This window comes from Hibiscus syriacus, unplaced genomic scaffold (genome assembly GCF_006381635.1).
Source record: "Hibiscus syriacus cultivar Baekdansim isolate YM2019G1 unplaced genomic scaffold, ASM638163v2 tig00110415_pilon, whole genome shotgun sequence".
Classification (NCBI taxonomy): domain Eukaryota; kingdom Viridiplantae; phylum Streptophyta; class Magnoliopsida; order Malvales; family Malvaceae; genus Hibiscus; species Hibiscus syriacus.
The window spans coordinates 106,448-133,289 of record NW_024062729.1 but is presented as its reverse complement, the minus strand read 5'-3'; the positions used below and the strand labels follow the sequence as shown (position 1 = coordinate 133,289).

The window sequence follows — 26,842 nt, the reverse complement described above, 5'->3', positions numbered from 1 at the left end:
AAAAGTATTACCGTAATTTAACGCGAGGAGTTTTAATAAAATATATATTTATTTAAACTTTTTATTTTAATGTAATAAAATCTTATAAAAAATATATTTTATTATAATCCATCACATCGATGTGATAAACTTGAATAAAAAATATTATTTGGATAAACTCGTTACGTTGACATAATGAATTTGTCTTATACTATAACATCTTTTTATTTTTTTATAAGATTTTATTTTACTGATGAACTTATAAAATTTTAAGAGTGAAAATAGATTAACAATAAAAATTAAAAAACATTTAAATTATATTTAAATTTAAAATTTTTAGAAATAGAACAACTTCCCCAACAATATTATATTCGGTTCGTGTTTGATCATAATTACAACTCATACCAAAGGATATGGTACGCTTATGTTGTTACAGTGACTATAGTAGTCTAGTTTTACTTTATTTAACGATAGAGCGATAAAAAATGGTGAATTGAAAATTTAGTGATTAAATTAATTTTTTTGATAAACTACGTGTTCAATATCTAAAGTATTAGTTTTAATTAGTTTTAGTACATAAATTTTCAAAAATTTCAAAATGATACCTAGAATTCAGTTTACGTTTCATTTTAGTCCTTCGTCGCTAAAAACTTTAGATTTTGTTTCATTTAAGTACCCTCGTTCAAAATTTAAAGTTAAGTTTTGAAAAATTGAAAGTTTAGGTGTTAAAACGGACCAAAACTGATAGTTTAGGTATTAAACGTGTTAAGATTTTAAGGACGATGTACTAAAATGAAATGAAAACCAAACGTTAAGCATGGTTTAAAAAAATAATAGTTTAGGTACTAAAATGAACTAAAATTGATAGTTTAGATAATAAATGCGTAGTTTACCCTAAATTTGTTATAAACTAATGATTAAAACAGGAGAAAAACAAAAATTAAGTGATTAGATTTATGATTTACTCTTTTATAAAGCACTGCATAACCTAAATATATTTTCTTAAAATTCCACCCATAAATATTATTAAACACTGATTAGTCCCTTTCCATGGAAAAAAGCCATGATCCAACGGCTGTAAACGTCCAAAGGTTTTCATTCGACCCTCCTCCATATTTCCCCCAGCAAACCCTAAAATCATAAAATAACCCACGGATTAGAAATCAACCAATCAGATAATGACACGTCATAGGTACAATCGCACTTATCAAATTGTATAAAGGGTATTCTCTTGCACGTACTTTTTGTTTTCTGCGCACCCAGAAGTCAAGCACCCAATCTTGCCTCTTCAATTGAACCAACGGATCAAACGCGCTCTCGCTCAACGCGTGAGTCTCCCCCGAGGAATCTTTTGGACAAAGTGCATAAGAAGTCACTGAACTATTATCAAATAATCGTTTTAGTTACCAAAATTTCAAATATTACAGAGTTTTCATTGAATTTTATTGAATCATTATTAAAATTTATCAAATTATTACAAAATTATCATTAAAATTATCTAAATTTTATTCTTATTATAAAATTTCAGTAGTTATTTTATGGAGGTTTAGTGAGTAAAATATTATTTGAACATAGTTAAATGATCTTTATTGTATTTTACCATCTTTTTAGCGTTAAAACGTTAGCAACGCGTACAAGCTTCTCTCTTCAAAATCCAACTAACACGACGAGACGGAGACTCCTCCCTTTTAACTTTCTCATTTTTTTTCTTCCTTTGGATTCAAAGCTATATTTTTGGGGGTGATTTCGTTAAAACCCTAAACTCCTCCCCCACTCATAGTTATACGAAGGTAATTTATTAACTCTTAGATTTATTTTCTCTTTTAATTGTTTTTTTGTATTTTTTAATTTTCTCAGATCCGTTCTCGTTTTAGTTTTTGGCGCTTCTGTGCTTCCTTTCGGTTCTGTTAAGCTTAGTTCATCTGTATGCACGCATAGCAGCTTTAAATTTACGATCTTCTCTTTATCCTACATTTGATTTTTTTCTTTTTTGAATTATTATTCCGTTTTTACTTGATTTTTTTTATAATTCACAGGCATTGTTGATATTTTGCTAGTCAAACGAGCTTTTCATTCTGGATTTTATTTCTGCTTTGTTTAGTCTCTTTCTACCGAGTGTTTCATGATGTAAAGCAATCAGATTTTGTTTGTAGTTTCTTAATGGAGCTTGTAAATGTGGTGGAAAAGCTTAAATCTCTTTTGTTGGGATTGGAAAGCTGGAAAAATGTTTTTTTTAGCACTTGGATTATGTTTTAATTTGAAAATGTTATTTTTTTTTGGAGTGAAGTTTTTAATTTGCTTATCTGCGATTTCTAGTAGTCTAATTTTGTGTTGCATTGCGAAGAATTGGAAGCCTAAAATTTAAACAAATAATACAAATTTCTTGACTCTTAGATAGTAGGAAATATTTTATGCTCTTTTTTTTTGTTTCATTAATGATTGATTGATGATAAGAATTTTGCTTTTTGTCTTTCGGTATTTAAGGAATCAACCTACTATTGATAATGCACGGGTAAGCTGAATATTAAAATTTTATTAATTTTGACAGGGGGAGAGCAAAGCTTTGCGGGTTTCGACATTTCAATTATGGATTTAGAAGACAAATATCTTGCTAAAGGTATATAATCATATTTGCCATCTGTTTATTTATAACTTCATGTTTTTATTTCGTTAACCGCTCCTATGTAATCCATGTTCTTGGAAGAGATTGTCCGTCGAAGATGAGTAATACGATAGTTGTATCAGTCTAGCTTCATTTTGTAATGCTTTTATTGTTGTTTGTAGTACCGATATAAATGACTTTAGAACTTGAGAAAAGATACTTTAAACATCTGGGATTAGAAGTTTCTATATAGATTTTACTTGATTATAATTGATGGAGGTTGATGAAATGGTTTGTTTGAAGATGAGTAATAAGATTCTATAAAGATACTTTATTACTGATGGATGGTATAATTTTCAGTCATTTGATTATGCTACTTCCAATAATTCCACGAAAATTCTCTTTTTTTTTTTTAATTTAAAGGTTGATGGTTTGCATATGTTCACAGAATTTATTATCACTGGTGTTTACAAGTAATGTGCTTACAGCTTTCTCTATGATCACTGATCAAGTTACAAATATAACTCTTTCAATAATTCAAACTTGTTTGAACCGTTGCGTTGACTGCATTTATATTTCTTTAGATGATCTGATCCAGTTCAATAAAAATTATTATTTTTATTTCCTTTACGGGGTATATAAATATAAGTGATTCTTTTGAATCCTCACTGTATTGGATAACTTGACTCGGGCTGCTTTGCAAACCTCTGCTGCAGCCTGCTCCATGGATTCACTTCCGGAGTGAAATTCCTTCAATTTGTATCTTTTTCTCATTCTTTTCGTTGTAAAGAAGGATCTCGTGTCTGTCAGGTATATCTTGGCCATTTATAGTTATATTTGGAGTGAATGATTTGCCTCTCTTTTTCTTTAGTTCACTTGTATGGTTAGCTTTTATGCATTTTTTTTTACTTTCGGTAATTTTTTTGTTTAACAAATATGTGCCTTTTGCTGTCATCTTTAAAATAAATGGGATTATTTTCTCCATCTGTTTTTATTTTTTAAACAAAAAACTTAAGCTGCTTTTTGTTTCATATATTTTATTGTATGCACAAACCATAGTAAATTCTTGGATCATCTGCTTCACTTGGATGCTATTTTATATTCCTATTTTTAGTTACATTGCAGGATGACCTTACCTCTAACATCTGATATGCTTCAGTCATGTGCAGATAATTATAGCATGGCTCTTAAATATTTGAATTTGGATTATGCTTCTCAGAAATCTTATGTGAAAGAATGGAACATAATTTTTGATTTCACAACTTTTCCTTCTCATTTAATTTTTTAGTGGAAATAGGTTGAATTGCATCTCATCATGGATAGATATATTTACGTGCTAATTCTCAGTGAAATTTTAGGAGTAAATAAAACTAGAGCATTCAACAGCCTAATCTGGCTGATTACATTTTCGTTATTGTTCCTTCTGTTTCTAGTTATTGTTTAGATTATTGGTACTGCCAGCATCTTTTAGAATTTAGATTCAAATTCCTTATACTTGCATAGTTTGTCTAGTTCTGCTTATATTAATGCTAATATGATATTTTATCTCCTTTTTCCTTTTCAATTTTTTGCAGTTTGACTTACTGAAATCTTGCGGTTAAATTTTGCTTTCCGTAAGATATTTTGTCTTTTGAGAACTAATTGACAGCTTTAAATAGCAAATTTAAATAATGAGTTAAAAGACTCCAACTTTTATCATGACTTTTCCAATAATGCGAAAGTCTTTAAAAAGAGCCTAGTTATGAAGTTACAGACGCTAAGGGGTTGAGAATGGGACCAAAAAGTACATAAAAAAATGGTTGCAACAAATATCAGGCTACTTAATATTGAATAAAGAAACTCATAAATGGGAGTTCACTGGGAAGAAGAGGAAGTTATGATTCATGCCTATTGACATGGAACACCAAAGCTCAGCTTCTTTCACCACATTATTCATCCACAATACTAGTACTTTTTTTTCTTTTTTAAACTGTCTTTGAAAGTTCCAAGGAATGGTATCTTTTTTCTTATCTTAATACCTTGGTTTTTGTTCCTTCTAAGTCTTTTCAGCCTCACCAATGACTTTCTCACGTTTCTTTCTCCATACAGTTTCTGGCTTACAAAGTCTTTCTTCAAGTGTGCAAAGCACCCCAGATAAAAATGGCCATTCAGATGATGCTTCGATAAGTCCAAAACTCCTCCAAGAGTTCCTGAAATCTGGTTCAAGGAAAGATCTTCTTCGAACCTGTTGTGATCAAGACGAGAAAAATTCAGCTTCTTCAAAGAGCAAAATGAATGAAGCTTTGAAGTTGTGTAACAAGCCAATCAAAAAGTCAGAGTTAAGAAAGGCCTCATCCACTGCCAACAGTCAGCCTTCCTCTAGGAAACAAACCAGAAAAGGGGAGAACCCTATTAGGGTGCTTCCAACTTCCGAGCAGCCTTCAGATCAGGGAATTTCTAACTCATGGACATGTAAAAATTCTGCTTGCAGAGCTGTTCTGTCCATAAACGACACATTTTGCAAGAGATGCTCGTGTTGCATCTGTCATTTATTTGATGACAACAAGGATCCCAGTCTTTGGTTGGTATGCACCTCTGAATCTGGTGAGGGGGACTTTTGTGGGCTGTCATGTCATATAGAGTGTGCGCTTCAACGTGAGAAGGTGGGGGTTGTTGATCTTGGCCAATTAATGCAGCTGGATGGTAGCTATTGTTGTGCTTCTTGTGGTAAAGTTTCAGGTATACTTGGGTAAGTAATTGGCTTGAAGCTCATGCCTCATTCAACTTGATGGGTTTTGTTCTCTCCCTAGCCTTACAATCTGCTTTTATTTCCATGTTTATCATTGTGTCAATTATTGCTAGAGATTTGATAATGGAAACTGATTCAACCTAATGAATCAGATTTTAGAGAACCAGTTGCTATTTCTGTCATGATGTTTGTTGGGTTTTTAGCTTAGATTATCAGGTTCATGTGGTTTGCTTGCTCCTGGCAGATGTTGGAAGAAGCAGCTAAGTATAGCTAAGGATGCTCGTCGCCTGGATGTACTTTGTTATAGAATATACTTGAGTTACAGACTCCTAGATAAGACTTCTTACTTTAAAGAATTGCATGAGTTTGTGAAAGATGCAAAGGCCAAACTTGAAACAGAAGTGGGCCCTGTGAATGGGGTTTCTGCTAAAATGGAACGGGGAATTGTCAGCAGGCTTTCTGTTGCTGGTGAGATAAATAAACTATGCTCTCTTGCAATTGAAAAAGCAGATGAATGGTTGACAACCATTAACACTAAACCAAAGTGCCAAGGTTAGAACCTGCTGTGGCTTCTATGCCTTATGGCTATTTTGAAGTTAGTTATATGAGTGACAGTTTTTTTTCATATATGGGCAGATTCACGTCCTGCTGCTTGCAGGTTTCTATTTGAAGAAGTAACGTCGTCATCTGTTGTAATTATTCTAATTGAACTGTCAACTGCATCATATGATGATATTGAGGGCTATAAGCTCTGGTATTTCAAGAGTAGAGACAAGACACATACAAAAGAACCTGTCTGTGTCTTTCCAAGAACTCAGAGAAGGATTTTGATAGCTAATCTGCAGCCCTGTACTGAGTACACCTTTCGTATTGTTTCTTTCACTGAAGCCGGTGACTTGGGTCATTCTGAGGCTAAATGCTTTACCAAGAGTGTAGAGATAATTCACAAGAATCCTAATTCAACCGTTGTCATGAATCACAAGAAGGATAATGCCCTTACTGAAGGAAGTTCTTCAGGTTCAAAGGAGCTCACAGAAGAAGATTCATCTGTATTTAAGGTTCGAGACCTTGGAAAGATCCTGCGTCTCGCTTGCGCTCAAGAGCAAGGCTGCTTTGAAGGGTTTTGCAGCACTGATATAGACAAATGCCGTGAAGCTAGCAAAATTGTTAAGCCTGAAACTCAAGAACATGATCATATGCCACCTGTTTCGCGCGGGCTTGACTTAAATGTTGTCTCTGTCCCTGATCTTAATGAAGAACTTACTCCAGTCGAATCCTCCAGGGATGAAGATAATGGTTGCACTTTAGGACAGGCCATGGAGGCAGATGACGATGCTGCTTCACATGGAATAGAGAAGAACGGATTGGCAAGATCACATGGTAGTGGTGATTCCCAGACCTGTGCTAACGGACCAACAGGGGAAGTGCCTGCTGTTGATTCCCATACGGTGTTGTGCAGGAAAAGAGCAGCAAACTCAAATGAAGAGGCACATGACTGTGATAGCGCTCTAATAAATGGGTCACCCTTTCAAATCTCCAATTATTCTACTTCCTTGGAGGATACCTTCGAGTCCTGTGTGAAGATATTCAGATGGCTAGAATGTGAGGGACATATTAACCAGGAATTCAGATTGAAATTACTAACATGGTTTAGCTTAAGGTCAACAGAGCAGGAACGTAGGGTGGTCAACACATACATTCAAACCCTGATTGATGATCCAAGTAGCTTGGCAGGGCAGTTGGTTGATTCGTTTTCAGATATCATATCTAGCAAGAGGCCACGTAATGGATTCTGCAGTAAGCTGTGGCACTAAATTACTGCTACGCATTCTCAACTATAGGGTTCCGAAGATCGTTATTATTTTTTCTAGCGATAAACTTACCCCTGATCGTTCCACCAACTTGTATAGCTATTTTTTCCCATTCACTATCGAAAGGTGATTCTTTGTATCACGGACTTGCAGCTGAAAGATTTGGCTCGCAGATTGCTGGCAGGACTCCCACTAAAGTTAAAGCGGAACCTTGGATGTACCCGGGGTTTCGTTTTTTCAGAAGCATTTTTCATTTCCTAAAACATCTTAGTTACATTTGAAGCAGTAGACATTTAATCGTGGGAGAAAATATTTATGTATGGATGCTTTCATTTCTGACTTCTGTAATTCAGAGAAGGTTATATGAATCGCACACTATTTGGTTATGTATTTGTAAAATTTTTGCATAACCTTGGAATTCTGCACCTTACCGTTTTCCTGTTTGGTGTTTTCGCTGAAGAACTGTATTGAGATAATATGGTTTATCTATGTTCGGCAACGATAACTCTGGTAGACTGCCATTGACCATCTGATGGTATGCAGCTCAAGGCCTGGTCTATAAAGCCTTTTGAATTAACATGTACCATGGAGAAAGAGGGAAAGAGAAACAGGGCAACAGTAGGAAATTTTCTTTTGGAGCTTCAGCAGTTGTTTAATGTTAAGGTGCATGGACGAACAACTTGAAAACAGTGTTGTTTCTGGTTTAGATAGATCAGATTTTGAACCATTAACTTTAATTTTGTTCTGCAGACAACCGAAACATACACAAAGCTCAACGGCCGCCATTCACTAACTTCTTGTACTTCCTTTTTTTGCGGCTAACAAGGGAAAAGAAAAGTTGTACCTTCTCTTTTCTTTCACTTGCAAACTATCTTCGTGAACTACTAGCTGCTTCTTTCAGCCTAAAAAACCGGATAGGCCTAGATCTGTATCACATAAACTGGTCCAGGTTTTATCTTCATTGCCCCCTTAATCTGCCTCAGGTGAAGCAAGTAGTAATACTTCATAATTTATCCAAGTCACAACCCAGGAAGATTCAACTCGTACTCTGTATAGTCTTTTGTTTGTTTGTCTAGGAGTGATCTTATCGAGCTAGTCTTAGGACTCATCTGTGAAATTTTTTTACGGCGCAATGGATTATCAATCGTCGATTTGTCTGTTTTTAATCAACTTCTGTTGTGTTTTATTAAGCATTAAAACTGAGTGTTAAATGTGCTGGAGATGCTTGTCAAGTTTATAGTTGATTGTTGTTTTGATTTTGGCAGCTTTCTTCTTGTGGTGACAGCAGAATGTCTCAAGTGACTGATGGTCCATTTTAGAACCTTGAAGTGCACGTCAGGCAACAGTGTGCCGAGATTCACCAGCCAGGTACTCACATGTCTCCTTTTCTTCTGGTATTCCTTTTAGTTGCTCTCGATGATTATAAATGCTTCTTTGGCATACTGTTGAGAGTAAAGACAGAATGACCTTTCCCCAAGTGTGGTATATAGCTCATTGATTGTACATAGATCGTTCTGGTCAATAACGGCGATAATATCACTGGTTTCGTCATCTTATCCGGAAAAAATGTGCACCACTAGATAAAAGAAAGCTTGTACTTTCATGTTTGCCTAACAAATCATTTTCCACCATATGATTTTTAGCTTTGCTGGTTTGCTGCTTTTGTCATTTAGCACACAGAAGTCTACAATTGGGGAGAGAGTGTGCAGGCCACAACTAAAGAAAATCCATAGTGAAATCCATTTTAGTTGTGTTTCCTTGACAAAGTGATTAGATTAATCAATCAAAGATCCTTTGTTCTCTTTGTAACAAGAAAAAGAATGACTTACACGAGTCTTACTTGGTGGAATGCCCACAGGCTTCAAGTCCATGTTTTGTGCCTTCTTTGTGTGTGCGTGTCTATATATATATATATATATATATATATATGTATGTGTGTGCGCGCCTGTATCGGGTAAATACTCGTATCTGACGCCCGAGTCCAAGTGACATAGGAAAGTGAACATTCGCATTTTTGGCTTAACTTTGAGTATAAACGGATTGGCTATTATAGTTCAACTTGTACAAACCATGACTTGAGCATTTTCAGTTGAAGAATGGCCTCCATTGACATATAGAAAACCATATTTCCTCCCTTTCATACTGTATAAAATCATGTCATGATTCGAGCGTACAAATCTGGAAGCACTGTGTTAACCTTGGGGACGAAATCGCTTCTAAGACATTCGTTCTCCATGACACAATAAATCGTTCTTTATTTCCTTTTAATTTTATCACCCTTCATAACGTGTTTGTTTTGCAGTAGTATTTTTACCAACAATGGACTCCGATTCTATCTAGAGTCGATCCGGCTTGAACCTCTAAACCGGAGGAGCACAAAGCTCTCTCGACTCCGACATCGAACTCTTTACGACTAGACTCGTTTAAGTGTCGGTCCAGTCAGTTTTACCAGGCAGATAAGACGGTACATTAAACAGGCAAGACTTTAGCAAGTTGAATAGTCTGCTGCAATAGGTAGCAGCATTTAAAGAAAAAACATGTTTTATTGAATAAAGGGTATGTAGCCCTATGGCAATTTAAGAAGACAGTTGAATGTCATAGGGCATTAAGCAGCGTTAGGAACCGTCTTTTTAATGAGCAAAACTACTTTGTGTTGTAGGGATATGGTCCTATGGATCTAACAGGAACCGTCCTTTTAATGAGGCTCCTCTCTTTTTCGACTTTTATTTATTTGTTTATTTACTTACCCTTTTGGCTTTAAATATTTGTCCTTTTCCCATAATAAATGCTTTCTCTTTAATGCATAGAGAACTCCAATGAATCCTTTGGCAGTTGCCAAATGGGAATTTGCTTTTGCTATCTGGCTCCAGTTCAGGGCTTTGTATAGGTGTGTGAACCGCATGGGTCCATCTATCTATTTAACCATGTAAATGAACCGATCATATGGTAATTTAAACCGAAATCGACGGGTTTCGACTTGATCTAATTTGATAAGCTTAGATTTTTTTTATAAAAAAAAACGGATTCAATCAGGTTGGATTTTTTAAAGGGTAAGGTTTGATCGGATTCGAGTGGATGGTGAAAAACTTCGACCAGACCCGAAATGGGATAATAATGTAATTTCTTTAAAACATTTATTATTATTTTTAATTGAGTCCTTATTTTATATTGGGTCGGGTCGGGTCAATTTTTACCCTTAAAATTTGGGTTAGGTTGTAGTCGGATGGAAACTATATATTTTTCAAATAGGGTTGGATAGGGTTCGGATGGAGAATACATATTTTTCGGGTCGAGTCGGGTTGACAAAAACTCTATCCAACTTGACCATTTGTCATACCTAAATCGATCAGGTGGCTTCAATGATAAAAAGAAATGTTAATTTTTTTAGATCCTGTGTTTAATCAATTGTATTTACAGAACAAATGTATAATGTCAAATAATAAAAAAACTAACATATATTATATTATAATCACCTAAATTACTTCCGCCGCACAGATTTGAGATATAAGGATAACACAAATCTCTCTAATTAAGTTTTGAATGTTGTTGTGTTTTTAAGGATTTAAATAGTTAAATTCTAAACTTTAGTTACTTTAGAGAGCTAATTGTCAAAATATGGCTCTCGTTTTAATTTAATTATCAAATTTTTATGCATTCTAATTTCATCCCTAAATTGTGTTCCTTATTCTAAATTGGTTCTCAAAGTTTTGAATTTTCAATTTCATCCAAATATGTAATTAGTTTCAACTATAGTTTAATCTAATTTTTTTTTCAGACATATAGAAATATAGCTTGGCCTAATGATTTTATTATCATGGGAAGTAATTAGTATATATCGATAATTTTGGGATGAAATTGAAATGCTTAAAAGTTTGGGGACTAGTTTGAAACTATAGTCATAGTATGTGGATGATATTAAAATGTTTAAAAGTTTAAGGATTAGTTCAAAATAAAAGTAATAGTTTGAAGATGAAATCGAAACATTTAAAAATCTAAAGGTTAATATAAAATAAAAATTATAATTTAATAAAGTATGATACAATTAACTATAGATTAGAACAATGCGAACGTTGATAGCAATATGTGTGGTGGTCTATGATTCATGAAGAATTGTACAATGATATGAAAAGGCTTGTCTAACTAGTACACTTGATTTTTTTTCTTAAAAAACAAATAAGTAAAATAATTTATATCTGAAATATTTATTGTGTATAAAAATATAAAAATAGAAAATTATATGTAATTTTATATTATTTTTTTAAAAAAAAATCACAAATTAAATTAAACCGTTACAAATTTAAAAATAATTTAATGTTGACCCTCATACTATTTTTTCTCTCAATATTGTCTTTCAACTAAATGAAAGAATTTAATGTTGTTCTTTAACCAAGATTTTCTATCATTGACCAACATTAGTGTAAATCCTTTGTCATTAGGATGCTCGAAGTCAACCATAATTTTATGCAAAATCATCTCCGTAATTCTTTTCTTTCATTTCAACAACTGCCCATGTAACCGAAAATTGATTATTTCCGTCTCTATCAATAACCACAAGTAGTATTCCCTTCTTAGATTTGAGAAATCATCCACGTCTGCAAGAATTAACAGAGCCATTGGTCAATGACGGAAAATGTTGGTAAATGAGTCATATTAGATTTTTCTGTGTTAAATAACCATATTAAGAGAAAAAATAGTATAAATGCCACATAATTTTTTGAAAGTACAAGGGCTTCACGTACTCTTTTACCTTTAATAAATGATAAATTTACTTCTAGATAGGTTGATTTAAATCCATCCATGCATAAGTGTGAATTAGGGGTGTTCAAAAATAGTCGTCCCGATTGACCTGACTACTCAGATTAAAAAAATCGAATAATTTTTTAAAAAATATTAAAGTTCTGGGTCGGATACCGGTCTGACATTTCCCGGGTAGGATCAGGGTCGTAAAACTAGATTTTTCAGGGTCGGATACCGGTATTGATATTTATTTCTTTTCATTGTCTAGTCTCAGTTTCTAATGTTCATTTCTTATAAAGCACTTCAACGCACTTAAGGCCTCATGCATAAACAACTTTGGTTCCGAATGAAGCAAAGGTCGTTCAAAAATTGCATGCGGAAATAATTAAGTCCTCGTTCATGTGTTATTAACTAAAGTAGTTTTTTAGGATAAAATTACGTATATCATATTATTTGAAAAAAAAATAAAAATGTATTATTTCGACAATAAAAATAAAGATAATCACATTATCTGTAAATTTTCTGTGTGAAATTTTAATTCAAAATATATTATTTGAAAAAATAAAAAATGTATTATTTTGACTATATAATTCGAACATTTAAATATATATATATATATATTTAAATTAATAATTTCAAAATTGAAAAAAATCCTGACTACCCGATTACTCGAATTACGGGTACCCGCAACATCCGAGTCGAGACACGGGCTGAAAAATTAAATGCCCGAAGACCCGGGTACCTGAATTTGAAGACCCGGGCCGGAAAATATTAGAACAAATTTTGCGTTAAAAATCATTTGATAAATTAGTGATAAAATTTAAAAAATCACAAAAATACTTAAAATGTCATTGTCTTTATAAAAATAAAAAAATAATAAAAATATTCTTAATTTACTTATAAATTATTTTATTTGTTTTTACCTTTTTCATTGTTGTACTCACACACAACACAAAATCCATTTACCCTTAATTTAGGGGATACTTGTTAACTATTTTTTTGTATCTTATATATATACCTATTTTTTAGGGCTTTTTCATTATCTCATCACCATGATGTACCCACTATTATACTTAACATCAATACATCAGTTGTGTGAATGGAACAAACTGGGTTGGTAGAGATGCCCTCGCCTCTGTAGTACCCAATATGTATTAGTCAGTCAATAGATCGGATACCAGTGATTAATTCAAAATAAAAAATTAACTGAAAAAAGTGACTGTTTATTAGTTCTAAATTATTTTAATTATTGCAATAAATTATATATTTCTATTAGTTGTAAATAATGATCGTTAAAAAATGATCCTTAAACTTATCGTTGTTTTATAACGAATAATGATTATTTTGGAACGATTCAATAAGTTTAATTTTTATTTTATAACTTTTGAAGCTTCAATGACTAAAATATAATTTTAGTATAGTTCAGTGACTACTCGTATACTTTAACCTTTATTTTTTACGTGACGTTAATTAAATTAAAATAAATTTCTCTAGTAGGTATTGAAAAAAAAAAGCCTACTTAGGGATGGCAATGGGTCGGGTCGGGTCGGGTTTTTGGGCCACCCGACCCGACCCGAGAAGAAAGGATTTTTCACCCGTGACCCGACCCGACCCGATGAAATTAAAGTTTCACCCGACCCGACCCGACCCAAATATATGACTTAGAAACCCGACCCGACCCGACCCGAAATAATAATAAAAAAAATTTTATTTAATGAAAACAGTGACTTAATTGAAAAAAATTATATATGGAGGGACATTATTGTAATTATCTCTAAATATATAGGATAAAATTATATATATTTTTCGGGTCGGGTCGGGTCGGATTTTTTTCACCCTAAACCCGACCCGACCCGAACCCGAACCCGAAATTTTTTAAAAAAAATCCGACCCGATCGGGTCAGATCGGGTCAGAACCCGTCGGATTCGGGTTGAATTACCATCCCTAAGCCTACTCCAAAAGACTCTACTGTTATTTGTCAAATTAGAATTAGTATTCACACTAATATCCTATCAGATTAAGGTTGGGTTTGAAAATAAGCCAATGTAAAACCTATTCTTCAAACTTCCAATTTGATTCAAAAATAAAATTGTTTATTGTTGAAGTTCGTTTGAAAGTTAGATTTTTCTAATGGATTTATTGATAGATCAAATGTTTGACAATTGATTTAAATATGGGTAAATTACACCGTTTCTCACTGAGCTTTACTCTATCTCTTTTTTTACTCACTGTATTTTAGATTTTTTTAATTTGTTGACTGAACTTTATAGATTGAATCATTTTGCTAACTCTGTTGTTAACTTTTTAACAGTATTATGACATGAAGCAAGCATCAAAACGACGTCGTTTGAATCCTCACTGTAAAAATAAATAATGTCTTGTACTCATCTCGGATTAATAAAAAAATAAATTAGGGATGAAATTGAATTATTTAAATAATCTAACTTAATATAGGTATGAGGTGGAGAATGAGAGGGGATTGGAGAACGTGGGTGGGGTAGAGCAAGCTTTAATGGGGGAAAAAGGTTGGTCTTGGACTTATCTCCTCAATTTAATAATTTATCCAAAGTCCAGACACAGAACACGACAAACGGCTACTTTTTGAGTGTCGTAACCCCTAAACTAACCTCTCCTGTCACGTGTCTTCTTGTCACGAATACTTTTCTTTGTGGTCCCCGCAATGGCCCAACCAAGGCGGCAGATGCCGGATGCCATTGTTCACTCAATTTCACTACATTGTTTTCTCATCGGTCGGATTAAACTAATTTATCCACCATAAAAATAAGGTTTAATATGACTAAAATATACCCTGAATTATTTTTTTATGTTTAAAGGTTTTTTCGTTAAAAATATATATATAACGTTTTTTTTATATACTTTTACATGCATATCGTTATATTTATTATTTTTTAAATGAAAATATTTTTTTAAAAAAATCAATCCCCATGTACTCTCTCCCTCTTATCTACCACCTCCTACGACAAAGGGTCATCACCGGCTGAGTTTTTTCGAAGCAGGGCGAAGAACTCAATGGTGGTAGTTGTGAAACGCACTGACAACTAGAGTCGTTTGAAACATCAAAAAAGAATAAAGGGAAACCTAAAAATTCGACGAATTTTCGCAATACTTTCCACAACGATCGACTTAGTTTCACGATAGATAGGAGATTAGACTTTCATCTCGACGACGATGTGGTTTTGATGGTATCAACGGTGATGACCATAGACCAACAGTGATCGATCGATGGTGGAAGCATTAAATTTTAGATTTTTTTTAAAAAAATATATTGTGTTTTGTTAAATATATAAAAAAAATAAAATTTTATATGTGTACGTGTCATATAATATTCAAATTTAAAGATGATTATAGTTTAATCACATCAAAGTCTAATGTTGAAAATGTGATACATCTATTTTTAACAAAAAAAAATTAAACACTAAAAATTAATTTAAAATATAGTTTAAACACTTATTTTTTTGTATTAAGTCTAAGAAAAATAGATTATTTTTATGATTATCTAGTTTTAATTTAACCTTTTTAATATTTTATTTATAGATTTAAGAGATTATAACTAAATTAAATAGAAGTTTTAATTTGTTTACATTTAATTATTTTTCCGTTTCAAAATTTCTATCAATCTATCGTTTGATTAATGCTGAATAATAAATTTAATAAATTTTATCGATTGACGTTGCATATCACATCACATTATTGTTAAGTAATATTTTTATAAATTTATTATTTTTAATATATTTAAAACCATTTTTTTTACAAATTATATGTACTTCATGTGAAAAAATATTGCGTATACGTGTCAGTAATATCTGAAAAAGATTATCAAGATTCAACAGGTAGAAGTAGTCAAAGAACTTATTTTATTAATTTTTTTATTCAAAATTAATTGACTAAGGGACTATTTGTTTGTCTTTTTAATAAAATCATTCAGCGTTGAATGTTGAACGGTTCAACATTCAGCGCGTTTGTGAATGATTCAGTACTGACTGATTCAATAAAAAAGTGTTGAATGATTCAACACATAAGTACATTCTGAATGATTCAGAGTTATTATCAAACAACATGTCATATTCAGAGCTAATTCATACATAAACTTTGAATCATTCAGTATTTGAATCATTCAGCGCTTAATCATTCTAAAATAAACAAACATCCCCTGACTATGTATAAAAATAATAAAAACAAGAGATTTAATTATTTTTTTAAGTTTGAAAAGTTTATACACTCTTAAACCTAATTTTTATTGGATATATATATATATATATATATATATATATATATATAGGCTCTAACTTTGAGGGTTTTTTTTATGTTGATATCTTGTAATTCTATCTTGATTACATCCAATTTCCCAGTTCAACAAAGAGTCCCTTTATATATAATAATCATATTATAACGGGTATAGTTTAGTGGTAAAAGTGTGATTCGTATCCAATGACCAATTAAATTATATTGAAAATTATATTCTATAGAATTTTAGAATTCTATCTTAAATATAAAAAAAATGAAAAATTAGATTATGAAATTAAGAAACATAATATATATATATATATATATTTAATCGATAAAACATGTTTAATGTGTCCGAGGAATGATTGGGTGATAACGTTGCAGACAAATTTGTAATGTAATAAAGTCAGTAGAGTAGGTGCATCGTAGAATTATATATACATGCAAACATATATAAATGCTATTTATATATGGTTTCTCCGTTTTAATTTAATTTATTCTTTCAGTGTTTTAACCTTGACAGCACACTATACTCTTATAATAAAAAGCTTATATAAGTGGTAACCATGGTGGGTAGTTAAGCATAAATCTTTTCATTTCTTTAATTTAAGACTATAATATGCCCCGATATTATAGTTAAAACAAATGGTGCAGTGTTGATGTCTGAAACCACTAAGAAAAAATGATTTATTTAATTAAATTGATGGGATTTTGGTGATGGATCGAGGCTTCAACTGCGCCTACGTTGCTTTCACATTTGTATATACAAACAAATGTCATAATCTTAAAGGTATTTAATAATTTATTTTTCTAATTATTATTTTTATTTATAATGAAATTTATCTCGCCTTTTACAAAAAATTAATAAATTACTCTGATTAATTATTGATAAAATATTTAAATAAACCACTCACTCGTTCTATATAACCAAACCAAGACCAACAGCAGGCACCACCTAAAAACATCTTTAGCTCTAATTTCTCTCTTTGTCTCTCGTTTTCTCTTTCTCAGCCGAAGATGGTGGCACTAGAAACGAGGCTCGGAGCAGCCATGAACGCGGAAGTTGTCGGGAGCGGCGGCGAGACCATGGTGCTGGCGCACGGGTTCGGGGCGGACCAATCGGTGTGGGACAAAGTCCTGCCTTTCCTGACGCAGCATTACCGGGTTGTGGTGTTCGACTGGTCTTTTTCCGGCGCCGTAAAAGACCCGAACCTCTTCGATCCTTCGAAATACGCTTCCTACGATGCCTTTGCCGATGACTTGATCGCCCTGATGGACGAGCTCCACTTGGAACACTCGGTGTTTGTCGGTCACTCCATGTCGGGTATGATCGGTTGCATTGCTTCCATCAAAAGGCCTCAGCTTTTCACCAGGCTCGTTCTTGTTGCTGCTTCTCCTAGGTATTTTCATTTTCCTTTTTCTTTTTTTTCTTTTTTTTTAAATTATATATGGGGCATAAAAATATTAAAAAAGGGTTTTTATTGCTTTTCTTTCTTGTTTCAACTTTCAATATTATTACATGAAATAACAAAATATTTTTTCTTATACCAGTTTGAATCACGGTTTCTACAAATTTTCCCTTATCCTATATACGAAGAGAGTTAAAAGATATATTTATGCCAAGTAAATTTTTAAAATCTACGTATTTTTATATCATTGAATGAACCTAACAGCAAAATGTGTGTATAGGAAGATCTGGGTCCAGGATGCACCGAGGGGTGCTCGAGTACGGTCCTACTCTTTAAAATTTTTAAAATTCTTTATATTTTTTGAATTTTATATAAATTATTTAATTTTACATTATTCGAGTCTCGCAACTCCAAAAATTTTAATATAATTTTTTGTGTTTATCCCTGTTTGAATAGACTATGATGGACTGTTTTCTGTCTCTTGTACTTTGCATTGTGCTTCTAAATTGTGTGGATGAAAATATATATTATATTATCTATTTAATTCCTCAATAATTGATATTAAGATAGATATTTAACTCAAATTTAATAATTTTGATTTGATTCGATAAAATTATTTTTTTAAAGATGATTTTAGATCAACTCATATTAATTTTTTTAAGGATAAATGAATCAGATTCGGGTTTATGATGAAAATATATGACTTGAGATTAATAATATAATTAACATTTATATATTCAAGGATAATTGTTATAATATCGTCTTTTTATATTTTTTCAGTTAAATCTTTATTTTACCGAATAAAATAATAAATATATATATGTTTGTATGAAGTAACATGTGGATTTTTATCTAAACATCGGATTGAATTTAAAATAAATAAATTTTCTCTAAACTCAAATCGAATTTGGATGGACCAAAACCGGATTCAACCCATGAACCTCCCTAATTAATACTGTTCACACAATTACATATTAAAACATATCTTTCCTTTTGCTTTGACAATTTTATATAATCAGCCAAAAAAACTTTATAATTCTATTTTGGTAATATTATAATTCTACTTTTATTATAAAATTTAATTTTTAGAAGAAAAAAAATATTAAATATGTTGGTGTCGGCCAAAAATATGAAATTTGATTATTTAGTTAATAATTTACATATATCCATAATAAGTTAATAATTTATTAAATAAACTATTTTCTTTTTAATTATTTAGTTTTGATATTAAATTAATACCATATCCATAATTTCATTGGTCAATATTTCTTTTTATTTTCTTTTCTGAAATGATTTGAGTATATTTACTTATCGATGTGAATTTTGCAGGTACATTAACATGGATGATTATGAAGGTGGATTTGATGAAGCGGCGATCGACGGCATCTTATCGAGCATCGAATCCGATTACGAAAACTGGACATCGACTTTTCCGACACTCACCGTCGACAATTCGGACCCGGCATCGGTCGAAAAATTGAGAAAATGTTTGAAGAGGATGAGGCACGAGATCGCCGTCCCTTTGGCCAAGATGGTGTTTCGTAGCGACGAAAGGGATATCCTCGACGAGGTCACTACGCCATGCACCATCGTTCAGACCACGAGCGACGTTGTCGTGCCCGGTTCGGTCGCTGACTACATGCAGAGGAAGATCAAAGGGAAATCGACGGTGGAGATTGTCAATACCAATGGCCATTTCCCTCAGTTGACTGCACATCTCGAGTTCCTTGCTGTGCTTGCTGGAGTTTTAGGCTTTGAAATTTGATTAAGAAAAAATAGTATAAGATTAGAAATGAACTCCATGGTCATTGGGATATATATATTATGGCTTAACATGTGTGTCAGTGTGTGGGGTTGGCCTTTTGTAGAGTTTTCGTTGGTAATATTAGTTTGGCTTTTATTATAAGTATTTTAATTTTTACTATTTCTTTTAATACTTACGAAAAAATTGATGTTTTATATATTGATTTCGTATAATTTTATACGCTATATCGACAAATAAGATTATAACATTTCATCAAAATTAGGTTTAGGAGTGTATAAGAATATGAGAATTTATTGTTAAAAGGTTAGAAGTCTTTGAACATATACTATATTATATTCGTCTTATATTTTTCAAAAAAATGTTTTTTTCGAAATTATTTTTAAAATGATTCGAATGTATTGAATTTTAAAGAGCTTTTGTGTTGGAATTACCATCGATCATCATGGGTAAGATCTGATCGAATATTGACAATATTTTTATAAGTTTGGGTGATTACAAGGTGGTGAATGTAAGATAATACAAGTTCGAAAGACTCTCAATTATTTGACAATGAATGTTTATATAACCTATAGATGTCGTGCTCAAACTCGAGACATCGAGAGATGATAACAATCGTTTAACCCGAAGCCACTTCATTCGTGCTATTAAATCTCTTTTAAATGATAAAATCAATTTCGGGTTGACCCAATACCGACCCAACCCAAATCCGAACACGTCCATTTTTTTTAGAAAGCAAGAGCAACTAGCTGTTCAGAGTTGGGGCTTTAGCGCTATTGAAGGATCAAATCAAAACGGCGCTCAAAAGTATTTATTCTAATATTTTTGCTGTCATTTTATTACTCTTCCCTCCTGTCTAAGACCGCGTTTTCGCACTCGATTCGCCTGCGATTCTACCGGTTCTCCGCTCTCTTCGCAGCCGATCAACCGGAACCTTTGCGGCCGGACTACCTGTCAAAGCATGTCTTGCTCTTCCGAAACTCCTCCTCCAACTCTCCGAACCGTCGCCATATCTTATTACGAACTCAAGGTGAGTTCTCTAATCAGCTTTGCCTTCGCACAGTTGACTCGTTTTGTACTGGATTTCAAACGGATTTGACCGTGATCATGTGCTTTGAGATTCTGAGTTCCCTTGCATCTTCCTGCGGTTTCTTGGCAACCTAACAGAGTTAATGACGTGTTATTATTAAATTATTGGATTTTGCGTATATCTGCATGCGTCGGATTTTAGCACGGTTTTTGTTTTTTAAGTCTCGTTTATGGAAATGTACTGAAACAGGACAGGGATGCTGATCTGTCGTTGAAAATTGAAGAAGGATTTGGACCGAATGGACTTGGAATTCTATCAATTACTGATGTATGTACTTCTTTTTGTATCTTTTGAGGAAATTTGTTTGTTCATGAGTTGATTTTCATTTGCTGTTATTTCTTCTATATGATTTTATTTTTCGTTGTTTTAAATTTTGTGATCATTAGTAATTTATTTACAGGTTCCAGATTTTCCTTCATTACGTCGAAATCTTCTATGCCTTTCAGATAGGTACCGTATTGGTTTCAAAACAAAATTATTTTATAACCCATCACGGAAGAGAATTAAAAAATATTCTATAAATTTCCTTCTTAGCAGATTAGCTGCCTTGCCTGAAGATGTGAAGAAGGAACTTGAGGATCCTCAGAGTAGGTAATTATTTTGCTTTTTTTTTTCAAAAAAATATTTTTTCCTGATAAGCGATATGTTCTTCTTGTAATTGTTAAAAGAAAGAGAGCTTATGCAATTTAGGAAAGAATCAAGCAAGGGTATCATATTGTTATCTCTGATTTATATTATCCTGATGATATCGCAATCTTAACGTGTCTAATTATATTTATTGCTCTTACAGTCTCAGTAATAGTCCTCCGGGAAATTTATTGATTAAAAATGCATGACCATTTATTCTTTAAATAGAGTGTGGCTAAGGCATCATGTTGGAGACTGTTTCCTTTATGCCCTGTTCTTCGTAACCGTCTCTTGCCTGTAGGTACAATTTTGGATGGAGTCATGGGAAAGAGCAGCTTGAATCTGGGAAACCCGGTAAATGCTTACACAATTTGAATTTCACAAGTCAACATGTTTACACGAGTCAGTAGCATGTATTTTTGTTGATTTTCTTTGTATTTGTATGTAATCATAGAACATAAAGAACCCAATAGCTGATATAAAGCAAGCTCCACCAACATTCTAGTTTTAACTCAACGCTAAAACATTAAACTGCTTATAACTTATAAGTTAACCTTGTGCATTTGCCGTCTTTGTTACCAATATGTTCAATTCTAAGTTACATTTAGAGGAGAAAGGCTTTTTCAATTAGTTTATTGTCGGATATGGAACCAAATTAAGAGACTTAAGGTTCTGTACTTGTTGCATGATTTTAGATCTAGGTGCTTTTTCTCTATGTGAAGTAGTGTGAACTCTCTTGAAAATGTCTACTTCTTCCTTTTTATTTATTTTTTTGGATATATCTATTTAGTTTATACACAAAATGTGTTTCTTTTTTCATCTTGCGTCCTTTAAATTTTGTTTGCGCTACAATGAGTCCAACTTATTTCTCTTTAATGCTGTGAAGATCTTCTGAAAGGTTCATTCTATGCAAATCCTCTACTTGATGTGCCAACCAATGATGCATCCTTGATTCAGAGGTAAATGTGAAAGAAAGGCATTGATGAGTACCATATTTGCACTTTCCTTCTGTAGCATTATATTGGATTGTTTCAGAGAGCAGTCCTCCCTTCACCCACCCACATGTGTAGGCTCTTATATTTTCCTCAAGAAAGGAACATTGACGAGTACCATGTTTGCATTTTTCTCATTGATGAGACCAGCCCCATATTTATATTGTCTGTAGGCTCTTAATTCTTATACCATATAGCATGTGCACTACGTGGCTATGCCGTATGTGATTGTGCTAAAATGTTTAATCGATCACCCATGCTCTGCCTTGTAGGTATGCATCATACTGTGGAGCCAATATTTGGCCTCAGGTTGCTTTGCCAGAACTTGAAGTGGGTATGTCCACTTTTCTGCTTAGAAAAAAATGGAATTTAAGTATGTTTTGATCTTTTCGTAAGTTATGATTCTTATGAATTGCTCTGAAGAAATAATATAAAAAAATTGTTTATTTTGTCATCAAGCTGCATCTTATATATCATCTGACATTGGATTCTGTAAACATTAATTATTGGACTCTGCGCTGTAGCTTTCAAAGCTCTGGGAAAGCTGATATTTGATGTGGGGTTGCTGGTGGCATATCACTGTGATCGCTATGGTAAATTTCCCTTGAATTCCAGTTTTTAGATACAGACAATATGAAACTGGATAGTTGCATTTCTAGACTTGAATTATACATACCAGCTTCACTGACTGATCAGTCTATAGTTGAGATTAGACCTTTCAAAATCAAAGTGTGACCACATTCCAACTTTTTGAAATTCATATAGTTAGATCTGGCCCTAGATCACGATGTATTTGCTGGATCGAGCATATTCCTTTTGAATAAACTGGCAACCATATGTAGTTTCTTGGTTCTATAACCTGTTAAATTTATCTGAAAATAGAGGACAAGGTCTTTTTGTTTGCCATAATGAGTCACTCTTTAACTTTATCATTACATGATCAGTATCCAAGGGGATGAAGATGCAAAAGGATGAAGGTCTTGAACAAATACTTCTTCGTTCTCGTTGTCATAAAGGGCGTTTGCTGTATTACTTCCCTGCGCAACTGAGGTCCCACCAGTAGCTTTCTGTTTATATATTATTCCACATTTGAACAATTAACCTTCTCTCTCTAGCTTCTAGAATGTATGAAGTAATATATGATGTTACTTGCAGTAATCATGAAGAAAATGTTGAATACATGTCATCTTGGTGTGGATGGCATACTGACCATGGCTCATTGACAGGTGATTTGTCTAATCTTTTCATAGTCTTGGGAAGAGATTGATATCATAGTTGTCAGTTCTCTGTCTATCCTGATCTCTTCTTCAATTTAATTTGTAGGTCTGACATATGGCATGTTTAAGAGAAATGGTGTAGAAATATCTTGTCCTGATAGTGCAGCTGGCCTTTATATAAGAACACGAAGTGGTGAAATCGTCAAAGTATGCATTCTTAGTCACAGTACTCTACTTATCATATTGTATTGCATGATCATGCAAATTTATGCTGGCAAGAATGAGCTTATTTAGAACTTAAAGTGCTACCATACACTATTTGAATTTTTTATGTCAATTCTTTTTAACATGACCTTGTCATGAGTATAAATTATTGGTACCTAGAGTACCATAAGATTAAACACCGCATCAATTGCCAAAATGGTGAACTTTGAATTATATTTCAAATGAACGAAGTTCGTTCGTAGATGAAATATAAAATGGCTTCATAAAATGTAAGTATGCTAGAAACTGGTGTTTTGTGCATTTTAACTTTACTATACTGTGAATCTCAACTTTTCCATACAATTTGAGAAATGCTTGCAGAGGCAATAGTTTGGTTCAATCATAATTTCAAGCGATAGCGAAAATGTTGACCTTCTATTACCTACGGTTGCCACATATATTTATTCTGTTAACTTGAGCTTTTACGCACTAGGCTATTTTTGGGGAAGATGAAATAGCGTACCAAATTGGCGAGACCACGGAAATACTTTCTCAAGGTTATCTCTGTGCAACACCCCATTGTGTTCGGGTATTTTCTCTTCTCTCTCTTGGGGAAAAAGGTATTTTTTCAGTTTCTATAATCCATTTAACATGTCCTCTATAATATCCTCTATTCATTGATTCTGTTAGGCAGCAAAAGGAAAGGCGGCCTCTGGCATTGATCGATCAACATTTGCTTTATTTATGCAACCTGATTGGTATGTATCTATAATGTGTAATACCGTCTTTATTGACTTGATTTATGTGGGATTAATTCAACGGTTGAATGATGAACTATGATGGTGTGCTTCTACATTTTCTGCTCACAATTGGTTTTCATGTCATTCTCTGTTTTGAAGAAATTGGTTATTAGCATTTTGCTAGTAAAAACAGTTCCTCTTAGGGATGTCCATTTTTCATAATGCAGGGATGAAAAACTCAATTTTCCAGAGGACGTTCATATTCATAAAGAGGTATGTTCTCTATAACTCTAAACATTGTTGAAAGTGAAATTCAATTGCACCGGCTATTGGATTTAGAAGGAACTTAGTTCTAGTCGAAGTTAGTTTAACTTTGAAAATTATTTGCTTGATATATGGTTATGATCTTAAATAGAATATTGAACTTCTATGATTTTATGAGTCACCTAAAATGAGAGTGTTGAGATACCGGGAAGAAAAAAAAAACAGAGAGCGAACTCCGTTGTCAACTTGAGCTTGCATAACCTGAGCTATTGAGCAAGCTGACAGTTTGATTTTTATCTTGAATCGAACTCGGAAATCTTACAACTTGAGTTCGATTTGATTTTGATCGCATAATTTGAACCAAAACCGGAAAATGCAAGTATTATTATTAATGTGTAGGTGGTGTCACTCTCGCACACTAGCTGATGATCTGAAGTTTTGTTGTTCAATGGTTTCAGCTGATACCACCAAATGGAAGTCTTACTTTTGGAGAGTATTCTGAGATGCTCCTTGACAAATATTACCACAAGAAACCATGAAGTTTATCCCATAATGCCTATAGGTACACCACAAATACAATAATGAATAATATTTGCTTTTGTAAGCTTCGTGTTCTTTTCATAAGAACAGAACAAACATATAGCTCCTTGGGTGCAATTTGACGTACATATTCATAAATTGGTCTACCAATCTTTTATGATCATGAAAACCAGGTGGATAGACAGTGGCAAATGGCTGCGATTATTGCACGGCCCACGCCTTGGGAAGATAAGGTGGGTTCCAAATCGGACATAATGTTTTCTCGTACATAATCTGCCTACGATTTCCGATCAAATTGGAGTCTACTGTCTTTTTTATTAGGATGTCTGGAGTGGATATAGGGATGGGCATAGCTCGAGTCAGGTTTTGGCTGATCCAATCTGACCTGAGCGTTCTACCCCTTGATCAGTCGCTTGACCCGACCTGATTTTAAGGAGACTCCACTATACTCGAAACTTGTCCTCCGCACCTGACTTGATACTTATTAGGTAAAATATAGATCTAATTAAAAAATTAGGGTAAACTACACGTTTAGTACCTTAACTATCAATTTTGTTTCGTTTTAGTACCTAAACTTTCATTTGTTTCAAAATTACACCTAACAAACCTTTTGTTTTGTTTTGGTGCATTGCCATTAAAAACTTAGTTGGATTGTTACAACATGACACTTTTTATGGGTAAATTGCATCATTAATCACTCAACTATCATCTCACTCTTATTTTGATCACTGAAGTTAATTTTTTTAATTTAATTACTTAGAATGATTAAAACATGAACTATTTTTGAAAGTTGAATAGTAAAATTGAACATTTTAAACATTAATGACCAAAATAGGTGTGAGAAGATAATTAAGTGACGGATAAAGTAATTTACCCATAAAAGAATGCCATGTGCAACAGTTTCATTAAGTTTTTAACGGTGGGGTTTTAAAATAACTGTTAAGTTTTTAACCGTGGAGTTCTAAAATGAATCAAAAAGTAAACGTTGAGTATGATTTTGAAACAATTGAAAGTTTAGGTATCGAAACAAAATAAAATTGATAGTTTAGATACTAAACATGCAATTTACCCTACTTTTAATTAGATATATATTTTACTTAATGATAAAGAAAATGCAAATTTGTTTGATGAATTAAGAATCCTGAATCAATATAAACTTGAAATTTACATAGTTAAAACACAACTCAAGAGTCGGTTGGTTAGAATTTATAAATTCAATAACAAGAGGTATAACACCAAAATGTCGTGCAGAAATTTCTCTTGTTTTTTTTTACAATATCTCATTCGCATCCTCAAATGGGGTATTATTCTATTCTCTCTACCGAATCAAGCCATTTACCCTTTCGGCGGTCGAAAGTAAAGAAGAAACGACAACGTTTGCAGAACAAAGAGAAAAAATGTCCACGTCACGGGCAGGCAAGAATTCAAGGCGGTGGGGAATTTAGCGCATCTGGTTCCTCCCCTACCCGACTTTTCCTCTTCGGTTTGGGGCCCTTTTTGTAGGATAGTTCACTAAATAAAATTTAAGTATTAAAACAGATCAAAACTGATCATTTAAGTATTAAATATATTAAGTTTTTAACGAAAGTTATTTAAATGAAACAAAAATTAAACTTTAGATATGATTTTAAAAAAAATTGAATGTTTAAGTACTAAAATATATTAAAATTAATAATTTAGATATTAAATACGCAATTTATCCTTTATTTTAATACATAATTTTAATTCTCATTACCTATAATTTTTTTATACAACTATGGATATTTATTGTATTGATCAAATTAAATATTACATAAATTAATTATAAAGATTAATTTATAATTCTTCATATTTTCACGTCAGTTCTTTTCAACTTTCTATATAATTATGCGAATCACTAGTAACCTCCGTTAAA

General features: G+C 32.8%; 3 protein-coding genes across 5 annotated transcripts; all 3 read left to right on the top strand.

The window, feature by feature from the left end:
• Window positions 1–1,620: 1,620 nt before the first annotated feature.
• Window positions 1,621–7,489, top strand: LOC120124259 (VIN3-like protein 1). Of its 3 annotated transcripts, XM_039142957.1 has the most exons (5): window positions 1,621–1,769; window positions 2,528–2,596; window positions 4,670–5,309; window positions 5,554–5,861; window positions 5,946–7,489. In XM_039142957.1, exons 2-5 carry the CDS (start codon window positions 2,566–2,568, stop codon window positions 7,121–7,123), a joined length of 2,157 nt encoding a protein of 718 aa, XP_038998888.1. In that variant the 5' UTR covers window positions 1,621–1,769; window positions 2,528–2,565; the 3' UTR covers window positions 7,124–7,489. The 3 variants fall into 3 exon arrangements, with proteins under 3 accessions (XP_038998888.1, XP_038998890.1, XP_038998889.1); XM_039142959.1 differs by lacking the exon at window positions 2,528–2,596; XM_039142958.1 differs by lacking the exons at window positions 1,621–1,769; window positions 2,528–2,596 and adding an exon at window positions 3,182–3,391.
• A 9,553-nt stretch (window positions 7,490–17,042) lies between these two features.
• On the top strand, window positions 17,043–19,281 carry LOC120124183 (strigolactone esterase D14-like). Its single transcript, XM_039142908.1, has 2 exons — window positions 17,043–17,503; window positions 18,842–19,281. Exons 1-2 carry the CDS (start codon window positions 17,121–17,123, stop codon window positions 19,275–19,277), a joined length of 819 nt encoding a protein of 272 aa, XP_038998839.1. The 5' UTR covers window positions 17,043–17,120; the 3' UTR covers window positions 19,278–19,281.
• An 841-nt stretch (window positions 19,282–20,122) lies between these two features.
• Window positions 20,123–25,159, top strand: LOC120124177. The gene is made up of 15 exons (XM_039142903.1): window positions 20,123–20,304; window positions 20,554–20,631; window positions 20,765–20,814; window positions 20,902–20,955; window positions 21,293–21,345; window positions 21,878–21,950; window positions 22,256–22,317; window positions 22,508–22,576; window positions 22,928–23,033; window positions 23,139–23,209; window positions 23,307–23,407; window positions 23,898–23,993; window positions 24,095–24,162; window positions 24,372–24,417; window positions 24,867–25,159. The coding sequence occupies exons 1-15, from the start codon at window positions 20,236–20,238 to the stop codon at window positions 24,945–24,947; spliced, it is 1,077 nt and encodes a 358-aa protein (XP_038998834.1). The 5' UTR covers window positions 20,123–20,235; the 3' UTR covers window positions 24,948–25,159.
• The last annotated feature ends 1,683 nt before the right edge of the window (window positions 25,160–26,842 follow it).